General features: G+C 44.0%; 3 protein-coding genes and 2 long non-coding RNA genes across 10 annotated transcripts; 2 read left to right on the forward strand and 3 right to left on the reverse strand.

The window, feature by feature from the left end:
* The first annotated feature begins 539 nt into the window (after positions 1 to 539).
* Positions 540 to 6,387, forward strand: LOC106606968 (butyrophilin subfamily 1 member A1). 2 transcript variants are annotated; one of them, XM_014203484.2, is made up of 7 exons: positions 540 to 681; positions 2,160 to 2,240; positions 4,491 to 4,589; positions 4,710 to 4,811; positions 4,920 to 5,195; positions 5,314 to 5,392; positions 5,500 to 6,387. In XM_014203484.2, the coding sequence occupies exons 2-7, from the start codon at positions 2,181 to 2,183 to the stop codon at positions 6,084 to 6,086; spliced, it is 1,203 nt and encodes a 400-aa protein (XP_014058959.1). In that variant the 5' UTR covers positions 540 to 681; positions 2,160 to 2,180; the 3' UTR covers positions 6,087 to 6,387. The 2 variants fall into 2 exon arrangements, with proteins under 2 accessions (XP_014058959.1, XP_014058961.1); XM_014203486.2 differs by having other exon boundaries at positions 4,923 to 5,195.
* On the reverse strand, positions 6,386 to 8,313 carry LOC106606971 (nucleoplasmin). Of its 5 annotated transcripts, none has more exons than XM_014203490.2 (6): positions 8,053 to 8,313; positions 7,303 to 7,418; positions 7,118 to 7,200; positions 6,763 to 6,973; positions 6,541 to 6,603; positions 6,386 to 6,454 (listed from the first exon to the last, which is right to left on the reverse strand). In XM_014203490.2, exons 2-6 carry the CDS (start codon positions 7,352 to 7,354, stop codon positions 6,435 to 6,437), a joined length of 429 nt encoding a protein of 142 aa, XP_014058965.2. In that variant the 5' UTR covers positions 7,355 to 7,418; positions 8,053 to 8,313; the 3' UTR covers positions 6,386 to 6,434. The 5 variants fall into 5 exon arrangements, with proteins under 5 accessions (XP_014058965.2, XP_014058963.2, XP_045576261.1 ...); XM_014203488.2 differs by having other exon boundaries at positions 7,303 to 7,421; positions 8,053 to 8,294; XM_045720305.1 differs by having other exon boundaries at positions 7,303 to 7,421; positions 8,043 to 8,294.
* On the forward strand, positions 7,863 to 24,346 carry LOC106606972 (ATP-dependent DNA helicase Q5-like). Its single transcript, XM_045720302.1, is given in 18 exon segments — positions 7,863 to 8,011; positions 8,270 to 8,391; positions 8,547 to 9,068; positions 9,916 to 10,012; positions 10,154 to 10,374; positions 10,376 to 10,429; positions 10,595 to 10,677; positions 19,386 to 19,607; positions 19,886 to 19,985; positions 20,509 to 20,545; positions 20,654 to 20,712; positions 21,311 to 21,384; positions 21,501 to 21,598; positions 21,721 to 21,897; positions 22,135 to 22,737; positions 22,830 to 22,875; positions 22,983 to 23,197; positions 23,455 to 24,346. Coding segments are annotated over 14 exon segments (1,881 nt in total). The 5' UTR covers positions 7,863 to 7,917; the 3' UTR covers positions 21,819 to 21,897; positions 22,135 to 22,737; positions 22,830 to 22,875; positions 22,983 to 23,197; positions 23,455 to 24,346.
* Positions 10,950 to 12,803, reverse strand: LOC123743426 (uncharacterized). Its single transcript, XR_006770196.1, has 2 exons — positions 12,686 to 12,803; positions 10,950 to 12,009 (listed from the first exon to the last, which is right to left on the reverse strand). It is a non-coding gene; the product is annotated as an uncharacterized lncRNA (long non-coding RNA).
* LOC106606978 (uncharacterized) lies at positions 13,362 to 16,416 on the reverse strand. The gene is made up of 3 exons (XR_001329147.2): positions 15,820 to 16,416; positions 13,966 to 14,155; positions 13,362 to 13,718 (listed from the first exon to the last, which is right to left on the reverse strand). It is a non-coding gene; the product is annotated as an uncharacterized lncRNA (long non-coding RNA).
* Positions 24,347 to 24,373: the final 27 nt, after the last annotated feature.

A 24,373-nucleotide genomic window follows, 5' to 3' on the forward strand; every position in this document is an offset into this window, starting at 1 on the left:
ATGAACTTAACCTGAAGATGCTTTTGGGAAACCGGGCTAAGTCAATGCTTTATATATACACACTAGATGATATCAGGGCTGTTTTGATGCCACCGTGCCACCATCTTGGCACTCCCCCAATGGAGTAAAAATATTTTGGAAGCTATAGAAATGCATCTATTAAAAGTCTACATTTGTTTTTACCACATTTATTATATTACAGACACCTTAATTCTCCTCTACTGATATAAGTAGGACAGGGTAACATCCCGCCAACTTTGAGAAAAAACACTTTATGTCAGAGTTGTCTCGAGATGGTTTGCATATTGATGAAATTAGGCTAGTAGCATAGTATCTCTCTCCATTGAATACAGGCGGTTGACGTCAACAAACCTCATCGAATATTCAAAACAAGATTATAATAATGCTATGCATCCACCAATCCAAAGAAAGGATAGGCGGGAGCTATACAGCCCGCGGTTCCACTTCGTGGACAACCGATGTACCACAACAATCATGGCGGCGCTGTTTGTCTGCCTTCGGATTCAGAAAACGGAGAGAGCCGAACCATCTTCGTTCCGAGGAAAATCTTGTATGTAAACAAGGTCAGTCATACTGCAGCATACAGTGAACTTGTTCTCCAGTAGAATTACTCCTGTGTATAGAAGACACCAATCGGCTTACATTACAACATTGTGACAGGTATGTCTAACTCGTTTGTACGACTCAACTGCATGACTGTGTCAAATTTTCCATAAAATATAATACATTAATTTCGATTGCATGAAAGTCCACAGACGTCACATAACAGCATGGCATTGTTTAGTGTCGCAAAAATAACTTAACTATCATGCATAGTGCAAAATTCGACATGTTGCAATGTCAACCAAAGATATATAGGATCAAGCTCTCGGGCAGTGCCGCAAAGTCACACGACCCTGCTCATTACTTTGTGCGCAGACTGCGTGTGTCTAGACTGGTCTGTAACTGGGTCACTGTCACTCAAACAAAAGATGCAATACACATAGGCCTACTCTGAATACCTGAACAATGTTTCCTGTTTTTGTTTTTATGATTTAATTTGCCTACTCACATTTTGTTTTTGCATTGTATCCCATTGCTTTCCTGTGTATTTATTTGTATTCTATTACTAAATGTTGACATGAGTTTACCATGAATTTCATAACAGATGCCACCTAGTTTTGCTCTCGACAATGTGTGCTGATGAATATGCATTTCATTTAGCAATATTATTATTTTGCGCCAGTCATTATTATTTGGTCTATATTGTGCTTGCCATCCTCTATCTGTTTGTGCTTGGCTGTATCAGGACCTTAAACCCTGTTTGGAAGTCCTCCTAGGTAATCTGCTAAGGGCTTCAGTGGCACACTGACCTAACTCACGTGCCACATTTACCCTGCTGCTGACAGCAGATTTACTGGCTTAGCCCACAAGGTGTGTGTTTGTGTGTGTCTGTGTTATGGAAAAACAAAGGCCAAACACATTACTGCTGGCAGATGAGACAGCAGCAAAGAGCATGCAGGGCCAGTCACGTTACAGAGGGCCAAGTAACCTCTGCTCTGACTCATCACTGATCCTAACCAATTTACTGATCAGTTGATGCCCCAGGCTCTAACAGTGGGTAGGACCCCCTGCTTACCTCACAATGATAATATGACTTGAATAACATCCACACAATAACTAGGTCAGAGTATCATTAAAGATTCCAAAGGGGAGGTATCCTTCATGTTATGATGACCACAGAGGTGTTGCTATTATGATTTGGTCCAGTACGATTAGCCATGTGTTGCCTGTCCTCTGCCCTATGATTAACGATTTAAAGCAATCTTAACAGTGGAGCTGCGTTATTCCTTTGGCCATAATGCCAGTGTCTTTTAACTTGACTCTGGACAGAATATAGGGCAGTAGGGTGGAACAGCTGACACATTTCTAATGAAAGTAGGGCAGGGGTAGTTTTAGATTTCAAACCATTTGAGCCCCCTTAGAGAATGTAGGTGGTCCTGCTACCACTGAATCAGATCAGTGGTGTGGTTTTAGTTCAGCAGTAGCACCTGTCAATCTGAAATCCTTAAACGGGTAGTGTATATTCTGTCAAGTAGAGGTTCCCTGTCTGTCAAGGTACATTTATAATGCTATTTTGTCTGTCTTTTTCTTTGTAGAGTCTCAGCACAATTTCCAAGATGATGCAGTGTTTCCACTTTATAGTCGAGCCGGTCAAGAGCATCACAGTCAAGCTTAAGGTACAGTAGGTCACACTCCTGTAATGCATTAAAAATCCTCCAAACAACAAAAACACCATTTACATGTTTTTTTGTTGTTAAAATCTTTTTCGCTAAGGTCAGAGATTTATCATAAAGGAAAGTGACCTTGAAACGGCTGTGGAGGGGTTGTCATGGTAGCGTCACCAGTCACATGCTTACTCAAGTAGATAGGTTTTAATTGTTTCTGTAGTTTTATTTAATTACCTATTGATTTATATTTAAAACAAATCAAATCAAAGTTGACGTGTGTGTGTGAGTGTGTGTGTGTAGTATGGAAAATCCCAGGGAAAACAGATTACTGCTGGCAGATGAGACAGCAGCAGTGAGCATGCAGGGCCAAGTAACCTGCACGGACTGTTGATTTGATTGTCTGAACAAGTAAATGAGGGTGTTGTTGGGTAGATAATGATGCTGTCAGAGGGGTTATGGGAGAGAGGAGATCTCTTTCCTGCTGACAGGAGAAGAGCATGGTGTGCATTTTGATAAGGCCAAGTGGGTCCTTTTCTGGGTTGACCTTATTACTTTCTAAAGCACTAGTAAAACACCAATTTCTGTCCTAAATCTGTTTCCTTTCCTCTTTTCCTAATATACTGCTCAAAAAAATAAAGGGAACACTTAAACAACACATCCTAGATCTGAATGAAAGAAAAAATCTTGTTAAATACTTTTTTCTTTACATAGTTGAATGTGCTGACAAAATCACACAAAAATAATCAATGGAAATCCAATTTATCAACCCATGGAGGTCTGGATTTGGAGTCACACTCAAAATTAAAGTGGAAAACCACACTACAGGCTGATCCAACTTTGATGTAATGTCCTTAAAACAAGTCAAAATGAGGCTCAGTAGTGTGTGTGGCCTCCACGTGCCTGTATGACCTCCCTACAACGCCTGGGCATGCTCCTGATGAGGTGGCGGATGGTCTCCTGAGGGATCTCCTTCCAGACCTGGACTAAAGCATCCGCCAACTCCTGGACAGTCTGTGGTGCAACGTGGCGTTGGTGGATGGAGCGAGACATGATGTCCCAGATGTGCTCAATTGGATTCAGGTCTGGGGAACGGGCGGGCCAGTCCATAGCATCAATGCCTTCCTCTTGCAGGAACTGCAGACACACTCCAGCCACATGAGGTCTAGCATTGTCTTGCATTAGGAGGAACCCAGGGCCAACCGCACCAGCATATGGTCTCACAAGGGGTCTGAGGATCTCATCTCGGTACCTAATGGCAGTCAGGCTACCTCTGGCGAGCACATGGAGGGCTGTGCGGCCCCCCAAAGAAATGCCACCCCACACCATGACTGACCCACCGCCAAACCGGTCATGCTGGAGGATGTTGCAGGCAGCAGAACGTTCTCCACGGCGTCTCCAGACTCTGTCACGTGCTCAGTGTGAACCTGCTTTCATCTGTGAAGAGCACAGGGCGCCAGTGGCGAATTTGCCAATCTTGGTGTTCTCTGGCAAATGCCAAACGTCCTGCACGGTGTTGGGCTGTAAGCACAACCCCCACCTGTGGACGTCGGGCCCTCATACCACCCTCACGGAGTCTGTTTCTGACCGTTTGAGCAGACACATACACATTTGTGGCCTGCTGGAGGTCATTTTGCAGGGCTCTGGCAGTGCGTCTCCTGCTCCTCCTTGCACAAAGGTGGAGGTAGCGGTCCTGCTGCTGGGTTGTTGCCCTCCTACGGCCTCCTCCACGTCTCCTGATGTACTGGCCTGTCTCCTGGTAGCGCCTCCATGCTCTGGACACTACGCTGACAGACACAGCAAACCTTCTTGCCACAGCTCGCATTGATGTGCCATCCTGGATGAGCTGCACTACCTGAGCCACTTGTGTGGGTTGTAGACTCCGTCTCATGCTACCACTAGAGTGAAAGCACCGACAGCATTCAAAAGTGACAAAAACATCAGCCAGGAAGCATAGGAACTGAGAAGTGGTCTGTGGTCCCCACCTGCAGAACCACTCCTTTATTGGGGGTGTCTTGCTAATTGCCTATAATTTCCACCTGTTGTCTATTCCATTTGCACAACAGTATGTGAAATTTATTGTCAATCAGTGTTGCTCCCTAAGTGGACAGTTTGATTTCACAGAAGTGTGATTGACTTGGAGTTACATTGTGTTGTTTAAGTGTTCCCTTTATTTTTTTGAGCAGTGTATTTATATTTCATTGTTACTTTCTATGTGTTCTATGGCTAACTCTTTTCACTCTTTTTTTTTTTGTCTGTCAGGAATCTCGCAAGAGGGCGAAGAATGAGAAGAGAGAGCCACTGGAAGAGAATCAGCTGTTTATAGTGGAGCTGGCTAGAGATCTCAATCGAGTGTGCCAGGTACACTGAAATATATACACACCTTTTGTAACATCCATTATACAAGTATCCATTGTCAGGTCTAGTTTGGAGGATAAACAAGTCTACTAAATCCCCCACTTGTCTATGCCCTCTCTGCAGAGGTCTGAGGTGCTGGGGAACATCTGGAAACTAGAGGACATCTGGCCCACTCCTCTTTGCAGGGCCTTCATCCTGGAGTGGGCATCTCTGCTGGAGAGCAAGGTATGGAGAACAGGAGCCAATATACTGTAACAGCTATTAATATATACTGTATAGCTTGCAGGTGACTTTCTCCAAACACGTGTTGAATGAGTCTTCACCTGTTGTCAGCAGAAGAGGCCCATGCAGTCGGATGGCTGGCCAGAGGAGAGAGAGTGGAGGGAGCAGGACCTGTTCAGTGAGAATGACATGGAGAACGCTAAGAGGACCATCATCAACTGGACCAAGGACCTGAGAGCCCAACCTGAGCAAAGTGTGTGGCCTGGGGAGGCTGTGGCTCAAGTTCTGGAGGACCTCCAGGCCGCATGGAGGAGTCACCACATGCCCAACCTCCTGACAGCCATGGAACTGCTCATGTGGGTCTTACTGACACAGGGCCTGGACAAGGTAGGGGCCTCCTTAAATATCAATTGTCCCCCTTTAAAATAAATGAATGTATATTCATGTAAACAGCTCTGATATTTACCAAAGACGCTTTTCTCCCTCTCCGTCTTTGTGCTTGCAGGAAGCCATCCCTCAACAGTGGCTCATATGGAAGCAGAGGACTCAGAAGATAGGTGCTGCCCGCTACATTCCTCACTCAGGTATGTGATGCCTTGGACAGGCATTGACAGAGCCAGATGTGATGTTCACAGAACGTATTGTTTATTTGACTAATATTTGTTACTAATCTGTTTCATGTATATTCCAGTATGGGACTGGATCTCTAATGCAGCAGTGGAGATTTCCCTTGACCTGGACACGGCCAACCCTGACCTGCTAATCTCCAACGACGAGAAGAAGATGCGCTGTGGCTTCGAGAGAAAGGATGTGCCAAACTACCACCAGCGCTTCGATGGCTGGTGGTGCGCCACAGGGGTGGAGGGTTTCAACTCTGGCCGCCACTACTGGGAGGTGGAGGTGGGGGAGCGGGACTTTCGGCTGGGTGTGGCCAAGGAGTCAGCCCTGAGGAAGGGCTTCAAGTCCCTGAACACAGACACGGGCTACCTGACCCTGCGCCTGGAGAGGGGCACAGAGCTCAAGGCCCTGACTGTGCCCTTCACTGCCCTGCCGCCTGGTCTCATCCCCCGCAAGGTGGCTGTCTACCTGGACTACGACCAGGGCCAGCTGTCCTTCTACGACGTAGACAGCCGCTCCCACATCTACACCTACAATGAGAGCTTCAACGAGAAGCTGTTCCCTCTGTTCGGCACGACGGAGATCATTAAGGACCTGGTGATCAAGTCCCCTGGGAGCAAGGCCTATTGCCTCTGTCCCTCCCTGTGCCTGTGGGGCTGAACTTTCCCTCTTAACACCATCCCTCCACCCTATGGTTACCCTCTCACCACTCCGATAGAGTAATCAGAACCTTCGTTACTGTAAAGAACTAGACCATCATGATATTGGATAGCTATGTTACCACTGATGCTGCTACTTCTATGTGATTCTTTCTGCCTCTTCCTTACTCGAGTTATGCTATGCGCTCACATGCTCTGTATTTTCGTACATTTGAAAGAATACCGTAGTATTATTGTGAAATATTAATCCTGCAATAACAATGCACTTTCCGTGATGAATAAATATACGAAACTCAAAGGTTTTACTTTTTGTGCTGTGTTTTATTGAAGTCCTTCAAATTTGATCATGTTATTGAAGACCACTGTGATCTGAAATAAAAACAACATAACTATTTCATACTGAACTGTACAATGTCATAAGGGATCAAAATAGGTAATCCTATTTGTTTACTTACCAAGTGGGGGTGTTGATGAGAAGACCTCCTCCTCCTCCTCATCATCATCATCATCATAGATCACTATGACAGCACAAAAATACCAGGTATCATTTGAATTGAACTTAAAGCCAAATACAGAACCGAGTCCCAGAATTGACATACAAATAGTTTCTGATGAATATTTATTTTTATGCCATTCTCTAGACAATAACATAATTTTATCCCATCTCAATTACTTACATGTCAAATGCTGTCCAGAAATGAAGAGGGGGCCCTGCCCAGAGCGAAGGTTGAAGATGACAGGTGGCATGAGCTCAAACCCACTGAAACTGACCATAGGTTGGCACATAGGGTGAAGAGTGGCAATGGGCACTGGCTTGCAGTATTCCCCAACTCTGTCCTGTACCTCCACTACATGCATCTCCTTACTGGCCCCTGCACTCAGACACATCTATACACAAGGGGAGCAGAGATTAGGGGTTGGGCTGTCATTGGACTATGTTTATTTTTGTGTTCCTGACTAAGTCAAAGTGATCTCTGCTAATGGGGTGTGTGGAGAGGGCTGGAGATGGACTAAAGACTTGAACAGACTGACCGTTCGGATAAAGAACTGATGCTCCAACAAATCCTCCGCTATTTCAAACACTGCCTTTCTCTCGGTGTCATTCAGCTCACAGCCTAGTCAGAGGAGAGAGGAGACCCTGGGTTTACAATACATTGCTGTGCATCTAGGTCACCAATTTCAAACCATCTCAAAGTGGCATTAACCTCAGTACATACCCCAGAGCACACAGACAGTGTCAGAAACAGAGGGTGAAAGGGAGAGATCCATGGAGATGAAGTGGAGTGGAGTTATCCTCCTTTTAATGTTCTGCAATCCTATGCCTCTTCTCTCCCTGCTTTATTGATAAATAAATCAGGATTTTTGAATGTGTCAGTGTTTTTGGTTTGGGTGTTGATAAAGTGATCTATGGAGGTCACCAAATTCAACCAGAACTCAAACGTAAACGGAGACTCACCTCACCGATCGAGACAACAAAAAAATTCTAGCATTAAAATCTGTCCTGGCCTGGGTCGTGCTAATCAGGTGCTAATCACAGCGCATTCGACGCTCATTGGCCAGGAAAACAAAGGCGTGTACCCATGGAAGATGAATCCAATCAGAGTTGTGTGTGTTTAATGTTTTTTGCACAAAACATAAACAGATCTGTTTCGGTCATTTGACATTAAATAAACATGTATATTTAAAAGAGAACCGTAGATAAAATATGTTTAAAGAGATTCACTGGTTAAAATATGGCTTCCTTTATTATGTGCCGATTGGCATGATGTCATCCATACGCGACGACGAGAGAATGAAGTTTGTTGTCAAGTTGGACGTTTTTCTGGAAAGAGATGACTTTAATTAAAAAGGCGTTAAAAACCCATTTTGGGTTCGATAAGTTCCGATCCCAGAAGCAGGAGGACGTTGTTAAAGCAGTTGTTAAAGGTGAGGACTAGAATAGACATATTGGACTTACAATAACTTACCTAGGAATTTCTCTTCTAGTTTTAGCTAATCTTAGCCAGCCGCGGGCTATCTAACTAGCTAGGTAACTAATTATCCAATTCTTCAACCAGTTCATTGACTGTTACCTACTACTAGCTAGCATGATCAGTTATTGTCATTAAACATATCTGAGTAATGCCGTTGCCCAAATCAAACTGTCGATGGAATATTGTAAATTACTGCCCCTGTTGTGTGCAGGTGACAGGGATGTTTTTGTGTGTATTCCCACCGGGGCAGGGAAGTCCCTCTGCTACCAGCTTCCTGCAGTGTTGGCTAAGGGTATTACCTTGGTCATATCCCCTCTTATCGCTCTCATCCAGGTCAGTCTCTCTTCTTTAGTATTTTCTTCTGTTGTGTAATTTGTCCTGATTACGTGATTGATTCTGATATAGACTGAGCTATCCTTAACTGCATAGCTAGCTGTGTATTTAGGTTTCTTCAATGATGATCCCTTTCTCTGTATCCACCATAACAGGACCAAGTGGACCACCTAAGGGACCTGAACATTCCTGCATGCTCCATCAACTCCAAGCTCCCTGCAGGGGAGCGCCGTCTGATCCTGGCCGATCTGGAGAGTGAGAGCCCCAGGTTGAAGCTGCTTTACATCACCCCAGAGATGGTGGCCTCCCCTGCCTTCCAGCCCTGCCTTACAGGCCTGCTCTCCCGGAGCCTCCTGTCCTACCTGGCTGTGGACGAGGCTCACTGTGTCTCCCAGTGGGGGCATGACTTCAGACCAGACTACCTCAAACTGGGCGGTCTGCGTGCCAGTCTGCCCGGGGTACCCTGCGTGGCGCTGACGGCCACGGCAACCCAGAAGGTGCAGGAGGACATAGCAAAGTCCCTGAGGCTGCTATCACCGCTGTCCTTTGCCACACCTGTGTTTCGCAGTAACCTGCATTATGAGGTGGTGTACAGGGAGCTACTGGAGGACCCCTACAAGCACCTGCATGCCTTCATCAGAGAGGCCCTGACCCTGGGGGAAGGCCCCAAAGGACAGGTTGGTGGACTAGATTCCCCTCTGACTCTCTCTTATATGCAGTATCTCTTCCTACTGTACCCTATATCCAATGGATGGTGTAATTAGGTAGGGCTGGGCGATATGGCCTAAAAATCATAAGTCTATTTTATTTTTTTATTTTGGGCGATTCACGATATATATCTAGATTTAAAGGTCAAATACACCGCATTTCAAACAGTCAGCAATAATCAAATGAATTCAGGGCTTGTGAAATTATACCTAGGGTAAATATAAGCCTTCCACAACCATAAAACCCACTAATAATGTAATTATTTTATCAAAATAGTTTAACCTGCTTTTTTGCAATATTCACTGATCTGGCTGAAAATGCCCGTTTTGCAACAAACTGAACATAAATATGCCAGAATCAGTGTTCATTGATTCTCTGGTTTTAGTAGTGTCTGCTCTGCGTGCAATTTGAGGAGTTGAAAGGTTAACATCTCCTCTATTACGGTAAAATCATGGATGGTGTAATCAGAGTAATGTCTTTCGGTGTCCCTATGACCGATTCTGTTGGAACAAACCTTAAATGCAAATAGTGAGTTGAAACCGCTTATCAGGGAGGAAGTGATCTGTCATATTTGTTGTTTGTGTGTGTGTGTGTGTGTGTGTGTGTGTGTGTGAGAGAATGGGAAGGAAGAAGGTGCAAAGGAGACCAAAAAGACATGAGAAAAAGCAGACATAAACGGTCATAAAATACAAAAGTGATTGTTGCGATACAGGCATTTGGAATATTGCGCTAAAACATGAATTCAATATGTCATCCAGCCTTATAATAAGTGCATGGTACTTAGCTTGGGATATGTATCTGTATATCTTTCTTCAGGGTTGTGGAAGTGTGTATTGTCGGACCAGAGAAGGCTATGAGACGGTGGCTTACCAACTGACTAAGCTGGGAGTCCTGGCCAAGCCTTACCATGCAGGTGAGACATTCCTCAAGGGCTTACAAACATTGTGGGGTAGGATAGTAAATGTTAAAGTTTAATAAAGACAAGAATCAAGCAGATTATTTTATTGATGGTGAGACAGGACATAAACTTCACCTTTAACTCCTGCTTGTGTAGGGTTGAAGACAGGAGATCGCACAGAGGCTCAGACTGATTGGATGCAGGGTAAGGTGCTTGTCATTGTGGCCACTATCAGCTTTGGCATGGGGGTTGACAAATCTAATGTCAGGTTTGTGGCCCACTGGAACCTTGCCAAGTCACTAGCCAGTTACTACCAGGAATCTGGGCGTGCGGGGCGAGATGGGCTGCCCTCTTCCTGCAGGACATACTACTCCTCCCAAGGACAGGGAGCAGTTGAACTTCCTCATCCGCAAGGAGGTGGCTCGCAAACAGGTTACGTCTAACTACACTGTCAACCTGCCTCACAGGCTTGTTAGTAGTATAGCAATATGATGGTGCTGTAAATGCATGGGGATTGCAATTGGTGTGTACAGTGTTCAAATCTTTTTATGTTTGTTAATTTAACTTTGAGCGAATGATTGTGTGACTTCTCTGCAGGCAAAGCGTGGCTCCGAGAAAGATCAGGACAAGGCTTCCATCACAGACTTCGAGGCCATGGTGGCATTCTGTGAGCAAGAGGGGTGAGTGTTATATAACACAGGGGTTCCCAAACTTTTTCACTCAGGCCCCCCCTTCCAGCATTGAGGAACATCTCGCGCTCCCCCTGCACTCGCGCGCCACGTCTATTTCTGTGGGCACAAGCACTGTTCATGACACACCCCTCTTGTTGGAGGAGAGAAGATTTTGTAGGTTTAAAAGCATACAATATTTCCTGCAAATCTACACATTTTGTCATGGGGCGCAGCAGCCCACAGTTTGGGAACCACTGATATAACTCACCACAATCATCTGCATTTTTGTTTTATTTCATGCAAGAGAGATACAAAAGCGTATTGCACTGTTTTAGGCAGGCTAAGAAGATGCTTTTTCAGAAGGAAGAGATGCCCTTTTTAGCCTATGCAACAACTATACAGAAATGACAGCATTACTCTTTTTCTGTTTTTGTGTATAACTGTGAAGCATATTACAAGGCTTCCTCAGTGCCTCAGTTCCATGTTTGTACAGCAGAGGGCAGGCATGGTCCTCTGAATCCCCTGAGGAATGAGATAATGGCTTGTTTTTGCTGAACTAATGCTGTGTTCACGTGCTAGTCGGGACTAGGAAACAGACTTTTTCGACTTGCTAACTGGTTGTAGTTATACACATGCTGTGTTCAACCAGTTAGCAAGTTGGACATTTCTGAGTTTCCTAGTTCCATCTAGCACTTGAACAAGGCAATAAAGCAAAGGAAGTCCTTTAGATAGAAGACAAATGGCAACACTCTCACAACGGGTTTGGCAAGATGCCTCCATTTAAATGAGTTGTTGATGGGATCTGCAGAGGGCTCTTTCTTAGAGTCTCTGAGCCAGTGGCAGAGGTTGAGTTGACACTCATACAGCCTAGAACTGACAGACATTCATCTCCCCAAGCAATCTCCTGTTCTTCTGGTGGGATCTTTTAGTTACATGTCCAGTTGTTTGTATTACTTGATGCCTTTGTGTGTGTGTGTGTGTGTGTGTGTGTGTGTGTGTGTGTGTGTGTGTGTGTGTGTGTGTGTGTGTGTGTGTGTGTGTGTGTGTGTGTGATTCCATGCTCCTGTGTTTCTTGTGTCCTTGTGTTGTGTGGATCAGTTGAAGCCGTCCTAGAGGTCTAGTCTTGTCCATCTCTCACGTCAGACTGCTTTATTAGCCAGCAGAGCCCAGGGATGCCCCATGGAATGTTGATACGCCTGGAAGCCGGGCCTGTTTGGCTGCTTCTCAGGGAGGCTCTGTGTGTGTTTTGTATGGAGGTGTGTTGTTCAAGGGCCGGGCTCCTTTATAGATGGGCTCCACACTCTCCCCACGGAACCTCCTCATTCCTCCGGGGTTAATAACCTGTTGGGGCTACAGGTTAGCAATGAACCCCGAGTCGGGATTGCTAACAAGGCTGGAAATTCAAAACATCAAAAATCTAATAATTTCAATTTCTCAAACAATCAACTATTTTACACAATTTAAAAGATAAACATCTCCTTAATCTAACCACATTGTTCGATTTTCAAAGAGGCTTTACGGCAAAAGCATAAAGTTAGATTATGTTAGGACAGTACATAGCCACAAAAGTACAAACATCCATTTTCAATTCAAGGTCAGGCGTCACCAAAAGCAGAAACCAGCTAGAATTATGCACTAACCTTTGTCAATCTCCATCAGATGACACTCCTAGGACATTATGTTATACAATACATGCATTTTTTGTTCCATCAAGTTCATATTTATATCCAAAAACAGCATTTTACAGTAGCGTGAAATTCAGATTTTTTTCTTCTCTGAAATGCTTCCGGTGAACATAACACAATTACTATTCGAAAACATTGGTAAATTATAATATTGTCATTCAAAGAATAATATATTATCATCTCGTAATTGCTACCGAATGGCCAGATCTCAAAATAACTTAACTGGGAAATCACATTTTGCAATAAACGGGGTGCTATGCTAAGAACAACAGGCTATGCTATACAGTTAGCATCATCTAATATCGATAATAACATTGTAAATATCCCCTTACCTTTGATTATCTCCATCAGAAGGCAGGCATCCCAGGTCCGGAAGGCATCCCAGGTCCGGAACAAATGTGGTTTCTTTTGACAAAGTTCATAATTTATGTCCAAATAACACCAAGTACTTAGCGTTCATTATGCTCCCACAAAACGTGGTGGGGGCTGGTAAAATCACGCCGAAAAGCTAAAAAAACCTAGTAAATAATCTATTTACGTCCGTTCAAACATGTCAAATGTTGTTTAGCATTAATCTTTTGGTCCATTTTTAACGTTAAACATCAGTAATATTTTCACACAACCTATCCTATGTCTAGATAAACAATGATGACAAACTCACGTTTCTCAGATTTATGCGCAGGCGCAAAAAAATGAAGTGATGACATGTCAACTTCCTTGGATTCTAATTTGCTCTCTGTTTATCATAGACGCTTCAAACAACTTTATAAAGATCGTTGACATCTAGTGGAAGCCGTAGGTGTTGCGAAATGAATCCTTTCTCACTATGGTATCTATAAAACAATGACACTAAATAGTACAGTCACAAAATTCAAATTTTTTTTTTTTGATCTATTTTTCACAGGTTTTTGCCTGCAATATGAGTTTTGTTATACTTACAGACACCATTCAAACTGTTTTAGAAAATTCAGAGTGTTTTCTATCCGAATGTGTTAATACTATGCATATCCTAGCTTCTGAGTTGGTGTAGGAGGCAGTTAAAAATGGGCACACATTTTTTTTCAAAATGTCTCAATACTGCCCCCGAGCCCCAACAGGTTTTAAGAGGCCCATAGAGTGCCTCTCCAGAATGTCTCTCCTGGTGACACAGTGGTGACAGAGGGTTTTCAGTTCACACCACTCTGCATGGGTCCTCATTCTTCTGGGGTTTAGAGGTCCATAGAGTGCCTGTTTATAATGTCTCTCCTCATTATTGGGGGAAGTGGGGATTGGCTCAGGTTAGCTGACTATGTGGCCCCTTGGTTCTGGTCCTGTGACAGCAGCAGCACGTCAAACAGGTCATCAGCAGCATGAGCAGGAAGACCACTAGGAAAGAACACACGATTGACAACACCTTTTTATAGTCGCTAGCCTACATATTTAAATTATGTCTAGGCTCTGTCCAGACAAGATGATTGATTTCACACTATCAAAAGTGATATTAAAGATGTTGGAGTTTCATCCTTTGCAAGACATGTTCTGACATGTTCTGGAGCACATGGTTAGGTGTATGGAGTATATCTCCACTGAGAGGTGTGTGTGTGTGTATATATCTATGAGAGGTGTAGCTTACCGATAAAGATGACGAGGACAGCGAAGGCCCCCATCTCCAGAGGGCTGGCGGTGGGGAGATCCTGCAGTTTGGCCCAGAGCTTCTGTAGCAGGGTCAGCATCTCCTCCCTGGCATCCATCATGTCACTCACACTGAGGGTGGGTGCAACTCTGTAGTATCTGGGTGCAGGTTGGGTGATGTGACCACTTTGCTGAAATAAAGGGATGAAAGATGGATTATTAATTAATAATGGATTATTATTACAATATATTGTTAGAATTATTAGAATCTACGCATTTTGTTTTATTCCTTATTCTTCACCCATAATGGACTGTGAGTCTAGAAGTCAGAGATGCTGTATGTTACTGTCTAACTATGTAGATGACCTGACACCAATGGAATGTTGACAAACCATTGTGTTCATCCTTGAATATATAAGCTAGCTGCTAGTGCATGTGTTTCTGATGAGTAGGTAGGACAGAGTGAAATCAACAGATTCCAGCTCCTCCGATAAGAAAGAGGAGGATCTAGAAAGTGTGTTATAATCTGGTAATATGTCGGTGTGTAAAGGATTTAGTTTTTCTGGGCCCGTGGGATTGTGTCTGTTCCAGGCTTACTAGAGTAATTCTAGGGCTCTCCCAGCAGCATGGCTGTGGACTGACACACCAGTTATCACAACAGTCATGAGACTGAGAGGAGGGTCCCACTGGCTGACTGTATAAAGGGAGGACTTTTATCTGTGTTATTTCAAGGGCAGACACCGATGTTTTCCTTGTTGTGTGTTAAAATATATTCTGTCTGAGTTTCTGTATGTTCCTATGAACTGTAAATGGCAGTTGGTTGTGACAATTGATGCCAAGACAGGATCCTGCTCATATTAATTATCTCATGATCATCACTCCACAGTTCTCCTCCTCATCACTCTCTTTATCTTCTTCTCTGTAGCTATGTAGCTAACCACAGTGTTACTTCTCCTCTCCCAACCTCATCACACTGTAGGCTACTTGATTACATTACATGTCTGATCTCTTCATCACAACACTAGATTGACTTGGATTAGGATAGAATTGAATGTATTGATTCTATTAAAGGGGAAGTCTTTAGAAAAATAGAATAGTGCTTCAATTCATTTGACAGTAAAATGCTTTATTGACTATAGGTGTGGCATGTAAAACAGATACCAGACTGTTGGCTCATTCTCTTTGTCCTGCTGTCTGTGTCCCTTTAAAGAGTTTCTGTTCCTGTTGTGTTGCTGGACCTGCCTGAGTCCATCGTGGTGGAATGTGTTCTGTCCCATGTATTTTGTATGAATTTCGCTGACAATAGTTTTTACTTTAGTTCCGTTTCCACAGCTGCTCTGTCTCTCTCTCCCAGGTAGACTCCCACCAGCTGGTGTAGTGATAGATCCCAGTCAGACTGGGCTTTCACCAGTCTCAGGTTTCATGGCTCGGCTGGGGGGTATGGGAGCAAGTCTTCCCACAGTAGTAAAGTGTAGCTAAATATTCAGCTGTTAGAACTGTCATTATGGTAATGACATACAGGAAGAGAGCTCTCCTTCTAGAGCTGTTCCAACTCTGGTCCACACTGTGTTCACATGTAAATAGCCTCCCTATTAATACACAGCTGGAATACACCGATGACAGCTAAATTACACTCTTCACATTCTTTTGGTTAGGCTATGAAGTATGCTAACACTGTTATTCTGGCCTGTATTTGCATGTATATAGGCTACATGTACACACTCACAACCAGCATACCCTCACCTGAACTGTATGGGTAGTTTGCAGATATGCAACAGAGTAAATAAAGGTGCTAAACTGTGCTTGTCTAACGAAGCGAATCAGTTAGTGATGTAACGCAAGAACCAACACCTACCTGAGTGAGTGTGGAGAGCGAGTTCCCTGTGTGTTGCTGGGTGAGTTGGAGCCAGCAGTGAGACAGGAGGTGGTGACCTCGCCGCCTCGACCCAGCGGTCTTTTCAAGATTAGGGTTAGCAGAGATAAGTTCTCAAGTAGTGATTAGCATCGAAGCCAAGAGATGACCGAAAGCCCATCCGCTGCACTGCTGTCCTCTGTACAGTCTGTTCTGGGTTTCAGAAAGGAATCAAATCGGGCTGGAAGTGAGCTTTCTCCAGCTGTCATTGGTTTGCTTTCCACTGTCTCTCACTCCACTCTTACTCTCTCCTTTTATTCTTGCTTCTCTCCCAGTTAGTAGTAGCTGTAGTCGTCTCTTGGTGCCAGTGGAAAAGGCAGCGGTTGTGCAATAGCAACACTATTTATCTCCACTTACAAAGGACTCGTGCTGTGTTTTTGTGCTCTCTGCCTGTTGTATTAATATAGGCTAGTTCATCATCTCCTCCTCCTGCTGTGGGTCCTTATCTTTCCTTCACTCCTCCTCTGGAAAGACTCTGTTGCTTCATGAGCTCTTTCACGCTCTCTCGCTCTCTCTGTCCCTCGCTCGCTCTCTGTCTCTCTCAATCCTCTCTGTCTCTCTCTCTCTCTCTCTCTCTCTCTCTCTCACTCTCCCCTCCTCCCTTGGTGAGACTGCCTCTTTCACCCCTCTTTGAAAACTGTGGAGACTGGGTTTCCATCCTAGGTAGTCTTGCTTTGTGTGTTATGGAGGTGGCTTGACTAGTATTCCTCCGAGACACTAGCCTGTATGAATGTGTGTACGACTGAGTGGATCTCTGTGATTTATACATGACATAATATTGTGTATTGAGTGAAAGAGCACGCGGTTATACAAAGAAGCGTAACAGCCATACTCTAAAGAGTGAATAGACATTCAGACGTTGAAATCTATTTAAAAGTCATTTAGAACCGTAACATCCTCACCACCCATGGCCAATCTCACTCACCTACAAGTCTCCTAAAAGTAGATCATTTTGGTTTGCTATTCAGACTAGACTCTAGGGTTATTTTATAGAACCTCATCTCTGTTTCACATTATTCACACAGGAGTCATTCCACACCCACAACCCCTTTTTCTCCTCATCATTCGAGTTTGTCAGAATAGAAGGGAGTGGTGTGTCTATGAGTGAGCCGAAACCGTATCCAGTTCAGACGTATTGTTAAACTGGTGTTCTTTTACTGGAGATACACTTCACACTACTCCAGAGTCCCTGCATTTGATTTCAATAACTGTTTGACCGCACCCGTTTTGATTTGAATGAAACTTTCCATACATATTTGCCCATGGTAGAAGTGGTCAGAAAGTGTCTTTTTTTTTGGGGGGGGGGGGGGGCTGAATGCCAAAACATTCTAGCTCAAAGTTACCCGCTGTTCAAAGTGGACCCGTTTTGCATCCCCCACAATTCCATGAGACATCCATGTCTTCATCACTGGAAAAGATAAACAGTTCAGTTTTAAATAATTTAAAAGCTTACAAAAAGGCTTGTCAAAATATTTGATAATTTCTTCGGTTGAGACACAGCAAGCTCTTGAATACAGGGTGGGTGTCAATTCAATCATAGAAATATAATTCATAGAATGGACCTATCCCTTCAGACCCCTGCAATTAAGCTGATACACCATTGACATTTTAAATGTAATTAAAATGTTTACTTCCAATTAATACCATAAAGATGGCTGCTGGTCCACCCACCATTGAATGTCAACTTAGATGGGAATGTCTATTCTATGATCTATATTTCTTTGATTTCAATAGGTTTCCTATGGAAGATTGACTGTTATTTAAACAAACTGATATTCCCATTCAAGTCAACCTTCTCTGATGTGTGGACCTCCAACCATCTCTATGGTACCATTCTTTTAAAGTTGACATTTTTATTTTAGTCACATTTTAGTACATTTATCAGCCCAAACATGACAACAAGTATTCAAGAATATTCTGTGTCTCAACCGATGGCAGGCACAACACAAAAACCTCAGATGATGAAACATAGGGTCTACGCTACAACATATGGGAAAATGTGTTTTTGCTGTTGAGTTTACACGTTTTTAGATGATTGACATCAAAGGTAAAAAATGTTTTGGGAAGAAATGATCAAATAGTTTGACAAACTTTTTTGTAAGCTTTTAAATGATTTAAAACTCAACTGTTTATCTTTTCCAGTGATTTAAGACATTGATGTCTCATGTTATGGTGGGGTATGCAAAATAAATCAACTTGAGCACCTATATCGCCTAAATGTTTTGGCATTCAGGTTTCAAAAATCAGTGGTCTAAAGTACTTAAGTAGTACTTTAAATTATTTTTACTTAAGTAGTTTTTTTTTGGTATCTGTACTTTACTTTACTATTTTATATTTTCGACAACTTTTACTTTTACTTCACTACATTCCTAAATAAAATTATGTACTTTTTAATCTTTACATTTTCCCTGACACCCAAAAGTATTCATTACATTTTGAATGCTTAGCAGGACAGGACAGGAAAATTGTCCAATTCACACACTAATCAAGAGAACATCCCTGGTCATCCCTACGGCCTCTTATCTGGTGGACTCACAAAACACAAATGCTTAGTTTGTAAATAATGTCTGAGTGTTGGAGCGTGTCCCTGGCTATCCGTAAATGCCAAAACAATGATCATAATTGTGCTGTTTGCTTAATGTAAGGAATTTAAAATGTATTTTTACTTTTGATAATTAAGTATATTTTAGCAATTGCATTTCCTTTTGATACTTAAGTATATTTAAAACCAAATACTTTTACTCAAGTAGTATTTTACTGGGTGACTTTCACTTTTACTTGAGTCATTTTCTATTAAGGTATGTTTACTTTTAGTCAAGTATGACAATTGGGTACTTTTTCCACCACTGCCAAAAAGTCACTTTCTGACCACTTCTATCATGGGCAAATATGTATGGTAAGTTTTGTTCAAATCAAATGGAACGACCCCTCTCTGCTCAACTGGGATTAACATCTAGTGATAGTGAGTCGTGACAAAGCCTTATTTGGCCAGTTGAGTGTGACCTTGTTTGATCACACGTCATGCGCACACACACACATCGATCATAGACAGTAATGGGTTATCTGTTACACAGTGGTAGCTATTGATCAATGACGATCCTCTTCGTCATTTCTCCATGACACAATCATTGTATAATTCCTCCTATCAGCAGCATTAGCTACCTTTCTGATATCATACTGTGTCATGTGCACTTTTCTGTATTGTGAGTCTTAATGAGGAATGCACAATATCTTGGCTCTGGGAATTTTGAGATGCTGTGGGCTCTACTGAGCTTCTCTGTAAATGCAAGGCCTCCTAGGGGTTTGACCTCTAGCATGTCTGTTCAATATTGTGACGACCCTGGGTTTATAAGCGAGGAAATCGACTCTGCCGCTCGAGCATGCTTTTGCGGCACAGTCGATAGCGCGCCGGACTTCGGGCTTGAAGGTCGAGGGTTCGAGACCTGCTCCCTGCTGTTTCATTACAATATGTTTGTCTCTCTCACACCTGTATTTCTGGGCTTTCTCAGCTGCCGCCATGCCACCATCTCCAAGTTCTTTGGGGACCAGAAGCCGGACTGTGCGGGGGCCTGTGACTACTGTCGTGACCCCAAGGCTGTGCGGGCCCAGCTGGAGAAGGGGGCTACTTTGTGCACCAAGACTGGAGCAGCTCGGAGCACACAGCCCAGGGGCCCGTTTGGGTTTGACCGTGACCTCTACGCCGGGAGGAGGAAGGGCTACGGCTTTGAGAGGTCAGAAATGCAACGGTCTAGTAGCCTGGAGGCCAGTCTAACTCTGTTGGTTAAAGCAGAAACAGACTGGCATCCAGGCTAACATTTGTTGTAGTTGCTAACAGGGCAAGATAGGGGGGGTCTTTCCTTCTGACAGGCTAGTCATGTTTTGGTTGCACTATTTGGTTAGGTTAGAATTATTTTCAAATGTATTGTTGATTTTAAAATGTGTTTTCTAGCTGTCACTCATAGACAGTACAGTAGGAATGCTGAGGTCTGTGGTGATGTCATCTCCTCAGGCATGATGAGGAGGGCTGGGAGAGTGATGATGATGATGGCTCCGAGCATCGGAGGAAGGAGTTTGGAGATCTCTTCAAAAAACAAATGAACCTGCGCAAGGTGAAACCTCACATTCATGTACTGTGTACATGCTGTACATGGACAGCCCTACTGTTATACACAACATCTGACTCATAAGCATTCCATTGCTTCAGTAAACAAACCTTCATACACTGTAGCAGCTCCCTCTCTCTCCACATCTGTGTTCCAGCTGTGGCCAGCCAGTCAGCCAGGCAAGGAGGCTATGGGGCTAGGGGCCCCTGTAAGGCACCATGTGGTAAATCTCTCCCATATGTGGAGTCAAATCAGCACAACAGGGCTATTCAAATCCATACTATTAATCCTGACAAACAAAAGACGTGTTGAGTTGAGCCATTATTTTGAGACTGTTGGTTTGAGATGCTGCCAGCAACAGCACGGGGCTTGGAACACTGAAACACTAGCAACTAGGTGAGAGAGGCAGCGGTCTAGTGCTGGAGTGAGGGATTTGAGGGGCCCTCTGTAGGTTCTCTGCTCTAACTGACAATAGAAGTGTGAAGGGGTCTCTTATTTCCCTTTGTTTTCTTCTCTCTTTCCTCTGTAGGTGTCTGAGGGACACAAAGATTCATTTAACCCCCCGGGTGGGTTCTCTGTTGTTGTAATATCAGTGTAGACAAGCAAAGTGACTGACTAATAATACTGTTATGTGACTGAATGGGTTTGGACATTGTGTTCAACTGTGTCTGCAGATGATAACTGCCCACTCAGGGAGGCCAGCAGCCAGAAAATTCCCAGGCTCACTGTCAAGGTACAGCTCTACTATGGAAACGTCTCACACGCGCATGCTCACATGCATGCTCACGTACGTGCAAAGCAATATGCACATTCACATGTTTTTGATGTTTAATGCACATGTCCTTGTGTATTCAGCGTCTCCACCATCATGAGCTCGTTAGAAACTATTCATTTATCCAGAATTAAATTCTGCTTAAAATCCTTTACCCAACAAGATGCTGGCTTATCCAGGGTCCCACTCTCAATATGTGATCAAATGCACTGAACATCTGTGTTTGCAGATTGAGGGGATTGTACTACCACTGTGTGGTTCATACATGTATTACAAGAATACCCATTTTCAAGGAAAATATTTAGCCCCATTTGTATTTTTTTAGCGGTGTCTTACTGATTGTATGTCATGGTTTAAAAAAGTGAAAATAAATGTATGTATAGTGTTGATTTTATTCTGGAGCTGCTACTGACCAGTTCTCCCTTGTAAAGACATGCTTTAAATATCAATGGCACTTTCCCTTTGAATAGAGGATGAAATCAAATGAATACATCTTCACTTGCATATTTTAAAAATAGTTTTGACGAGAGTGTGTGCCAAATGTGTGCATCAATTCTAGGCTCGGGAGCACTGTGTGGCCCTGCTACAGGAGGCTATGAACAACCACCAGGTGGCAGCAGCAGACACACACAGGTACCCGTCACTACTAACCACATGCACCTAAAATGCCAAATCACTGATGCCACTGGGACAACTGAACTGACACTTGGACTTCTTTCTTTGCCTTTTTCCCCCCGCCCCTCACCCAGCTCTGACACACTCTCCTTGGCAGTGGATATTGAACATGAGGTCTTCAAGATCACCAAGTCTTCCAACCTGTACAAAGCAGCCGTCCTGAAGAGAATAAGTAGCTCCTGACTACTGTCTGGTCTATTGTACAACTCTAAAGTCACTATGTATCGAGTCCTATGGAAGCTATTCTTTTTAAGCTATTCTTTCACTCATCTAACTTATCTCTTGTTCCTAAAGGTATCAGAGATGAAGAAGGAAGGGGCTGCCTCTGCGGGAGGAGGAGGAAGAGGAGAAGGGACCAGCGGCTCTGGGGAATCCACAGAGATAAAGACTGAATCCAAAGACGAAGCAACCTCCTCTTCCTCCTTGACTGAGGAGCAGCGGGGCTTCACCACCGCCTCACAGATCTACTCAGTAAGGCCCAACTCCACAGCACACAGAGGACTCTGCTTTTACTTCGCTTTAGAAAATACTGTAGTGCTCCTTTATAAGCAGCAGTAATGACTAAATATGTATCTACTGGCTAATGCATTGAGACTGTCTCAGCCCATTTAGTAACAGGATGCAGTCAGTGTTATTGTGAGTCAGCCTCATACTGGGTTCTATTAGTAACTAAGCGTCCTTCCTTCTGTGTCTCCTTCTCTCAACCAGCTAAAGCGGAAGAGAATAGGAGCAGGTCTGAGGGGCTCCTCCAACCCCTTCCAGACTGCCAGTGAGCTGCTGAGGGCCTCTGTGAGGGCTCCACTACAGGTCCAGGGGCCGACAGGGAGCGGGGGCCCTGACTGCCTGGCTGGGTCTGGAGAGTCAGCCGGAGAGGGGGAAGAGGAAGGAGACAAAGACTGGAGATACAGCACCAACCATCAGCTCCTCCATCAGAGCTAAAGCCAGTGCAGTCTCTGCCTTCCTGAACAGTCCCACCAAGACAGGAGGCAAGGCCCTGAGCAAGAAGCAGAAGCTAGCGGAGGCTGCTAAGAACTCCCGCAACATTACCCAGTACTTTGGGAAGAAACCGATTGAAAAGAGTCAAGAGGTGGAGATAAGAACCAATGATGTGTCGTCTCAGGCCTTTTCAATACCACACCAGTCACTCCCCACTCAGGAAATCACACCTGCTACTGTCTCCATGGAAACCATCCCTACGGACACCATCCCCATTGAAACTATCCCTATGGACACCATCCCCACAGAAATCAGCAACTTGGATGATGAGGAGGTTAAAGAGGAAGCTAAACTGGACTTGGACTCTATCATAGTGTAAGATGTCCCTCGGAAGTTGTAGATAAAGTCTTTGACTGGTTTATTCCGTTTTGCGCCTCTCTCTCTAAACTCCTTTGTCTTTTTCACAGGCAAAATGCACATGAAAACAAGGCTAAATCGTTGCTAAAACAAAGGGTATGGAGATCAACAGTGTTATTGTATCGTCCAAGTTTTTTAACAGTAATGTAATGATGACATCATTGTTAACATCTACTACCACATGTTCTCTGTGTGCGTGTCAGCTATGTGAAGAGAGGGAGGCCCTCCCCCAGCCAAGCGCAGCTGCCCCCTACAGGACAGCAGGAAGAAGGTGACCTTTAACCACAAAGTCCAGGAGACTGTACTGGAGCCAGGGAGCCCAAGCAAAGCCCCCAAGCCTGTGTCTCTGAAGGAGGTGGCTGACATCGTGGTGCGCTGTCTAGACCACTTCTATACGCAGGGCAAGTTTGCCACCAAGGTGAGGGAGAGAGGGAAGGGGCATAAGCTGTAATGAAAATATTTAGTTCTTAATTTGTCACTTTTTCAAATCGTAGTATTCCAAATGTGAAATCTTTCTTGTTGTAGGAGCTGTTTAAGTCATTTGCCCGCTACTTGTCTCATCTACTAGCAGAGGGGAGGAGTAGGGGAAGAGGTCAAGATGAGGAAGACAAACATTGTGTGTGCGCACTAGCGCAAGCTGCCTTTTATAATAATGAACTATTTTTGTGTCCACAGTGAAAATGCAGGCCAAGAATCTGATAAAGAAGTTCTTCAGCGGTGTGAAGCGCTGTGAGAGTGAAGCAGATTGGAAGCACCTGACAGGACCACACAGCACTGAGACCTCTGAACACAGAGGGATGGGAGGAGGCTGGACTATGAACGGAAAGGTGGAGGAGGATAACAACCCGGGGGTCTGATCCCTTCATCCACTCTCTTTCTCGCTCTCCAACTGATTCCCTCCCTCACATCTCTCCCAGGCCAAGATACTGAGCCGTTACAGAGATGATATGCTGCTATGCTGTGTCAACTCCAGGCTCATGCTGTCGTGGCGTGTAGAGCCGCTGTAATGGCGGCCATAAAACATGTACTGTATAAAGCATGTCTGCTGGTGCTTATGGGGAACAATTAGTCATCTCTGCTCAACGCCGAACAGAGGTGGCTCTTTGTTTGATGTTAGCACCATGTGACTAGGACATGGATGCTATGGTTATACCAGGCCAAACCCTGCTGCTACCTGGTCTGTCATTCTGCCTGACTAAAGAGGACAGCCAGCTGGATGTGTAACAACCACACTCTGTCCTTGATAGATTTTAGAGCTGTAATTTAATCTATTTTTCATTGTTAGTTTGTTAGTTGTTTTCATGAGATTCTCAACGAGAACTTTTGTTTATGCTGAGGAATCCCAAAAAATATGAATTCGTTTTTTTTCTCTTGTCCTTATGGTTATCTGGTACAAAGTTATCTTGTCTAAAATGATCAGAGCTGGCCAGTCTGCCTGGGCTGGTTGGTGACTGGGTGCATAATGGGGGAAAACTCCCAACCATCACAGAAATGTATCTAAAAACCCAGCCATCACACACTATTGCTCCATGTGAGACCTGTTTACAATAAAATCTCTAACACTGAATGTCTAGTGGTTGGTACTAAATGGCTC

The sequence above is a fragment of the Salmo salar genome, chromosome ssa06, assembly GCF_905237065.1.
Source record: "Salmo salar chromosome ssa06, Ssal_v3.1, whole genome shotgun sequence".
Classification (NCBI taxonomy): Eukaryota; Metazoa; Chordata; class Actinopteri; order Salmoniformes; family Salmonidae; genus Salmo; species Salmo salar.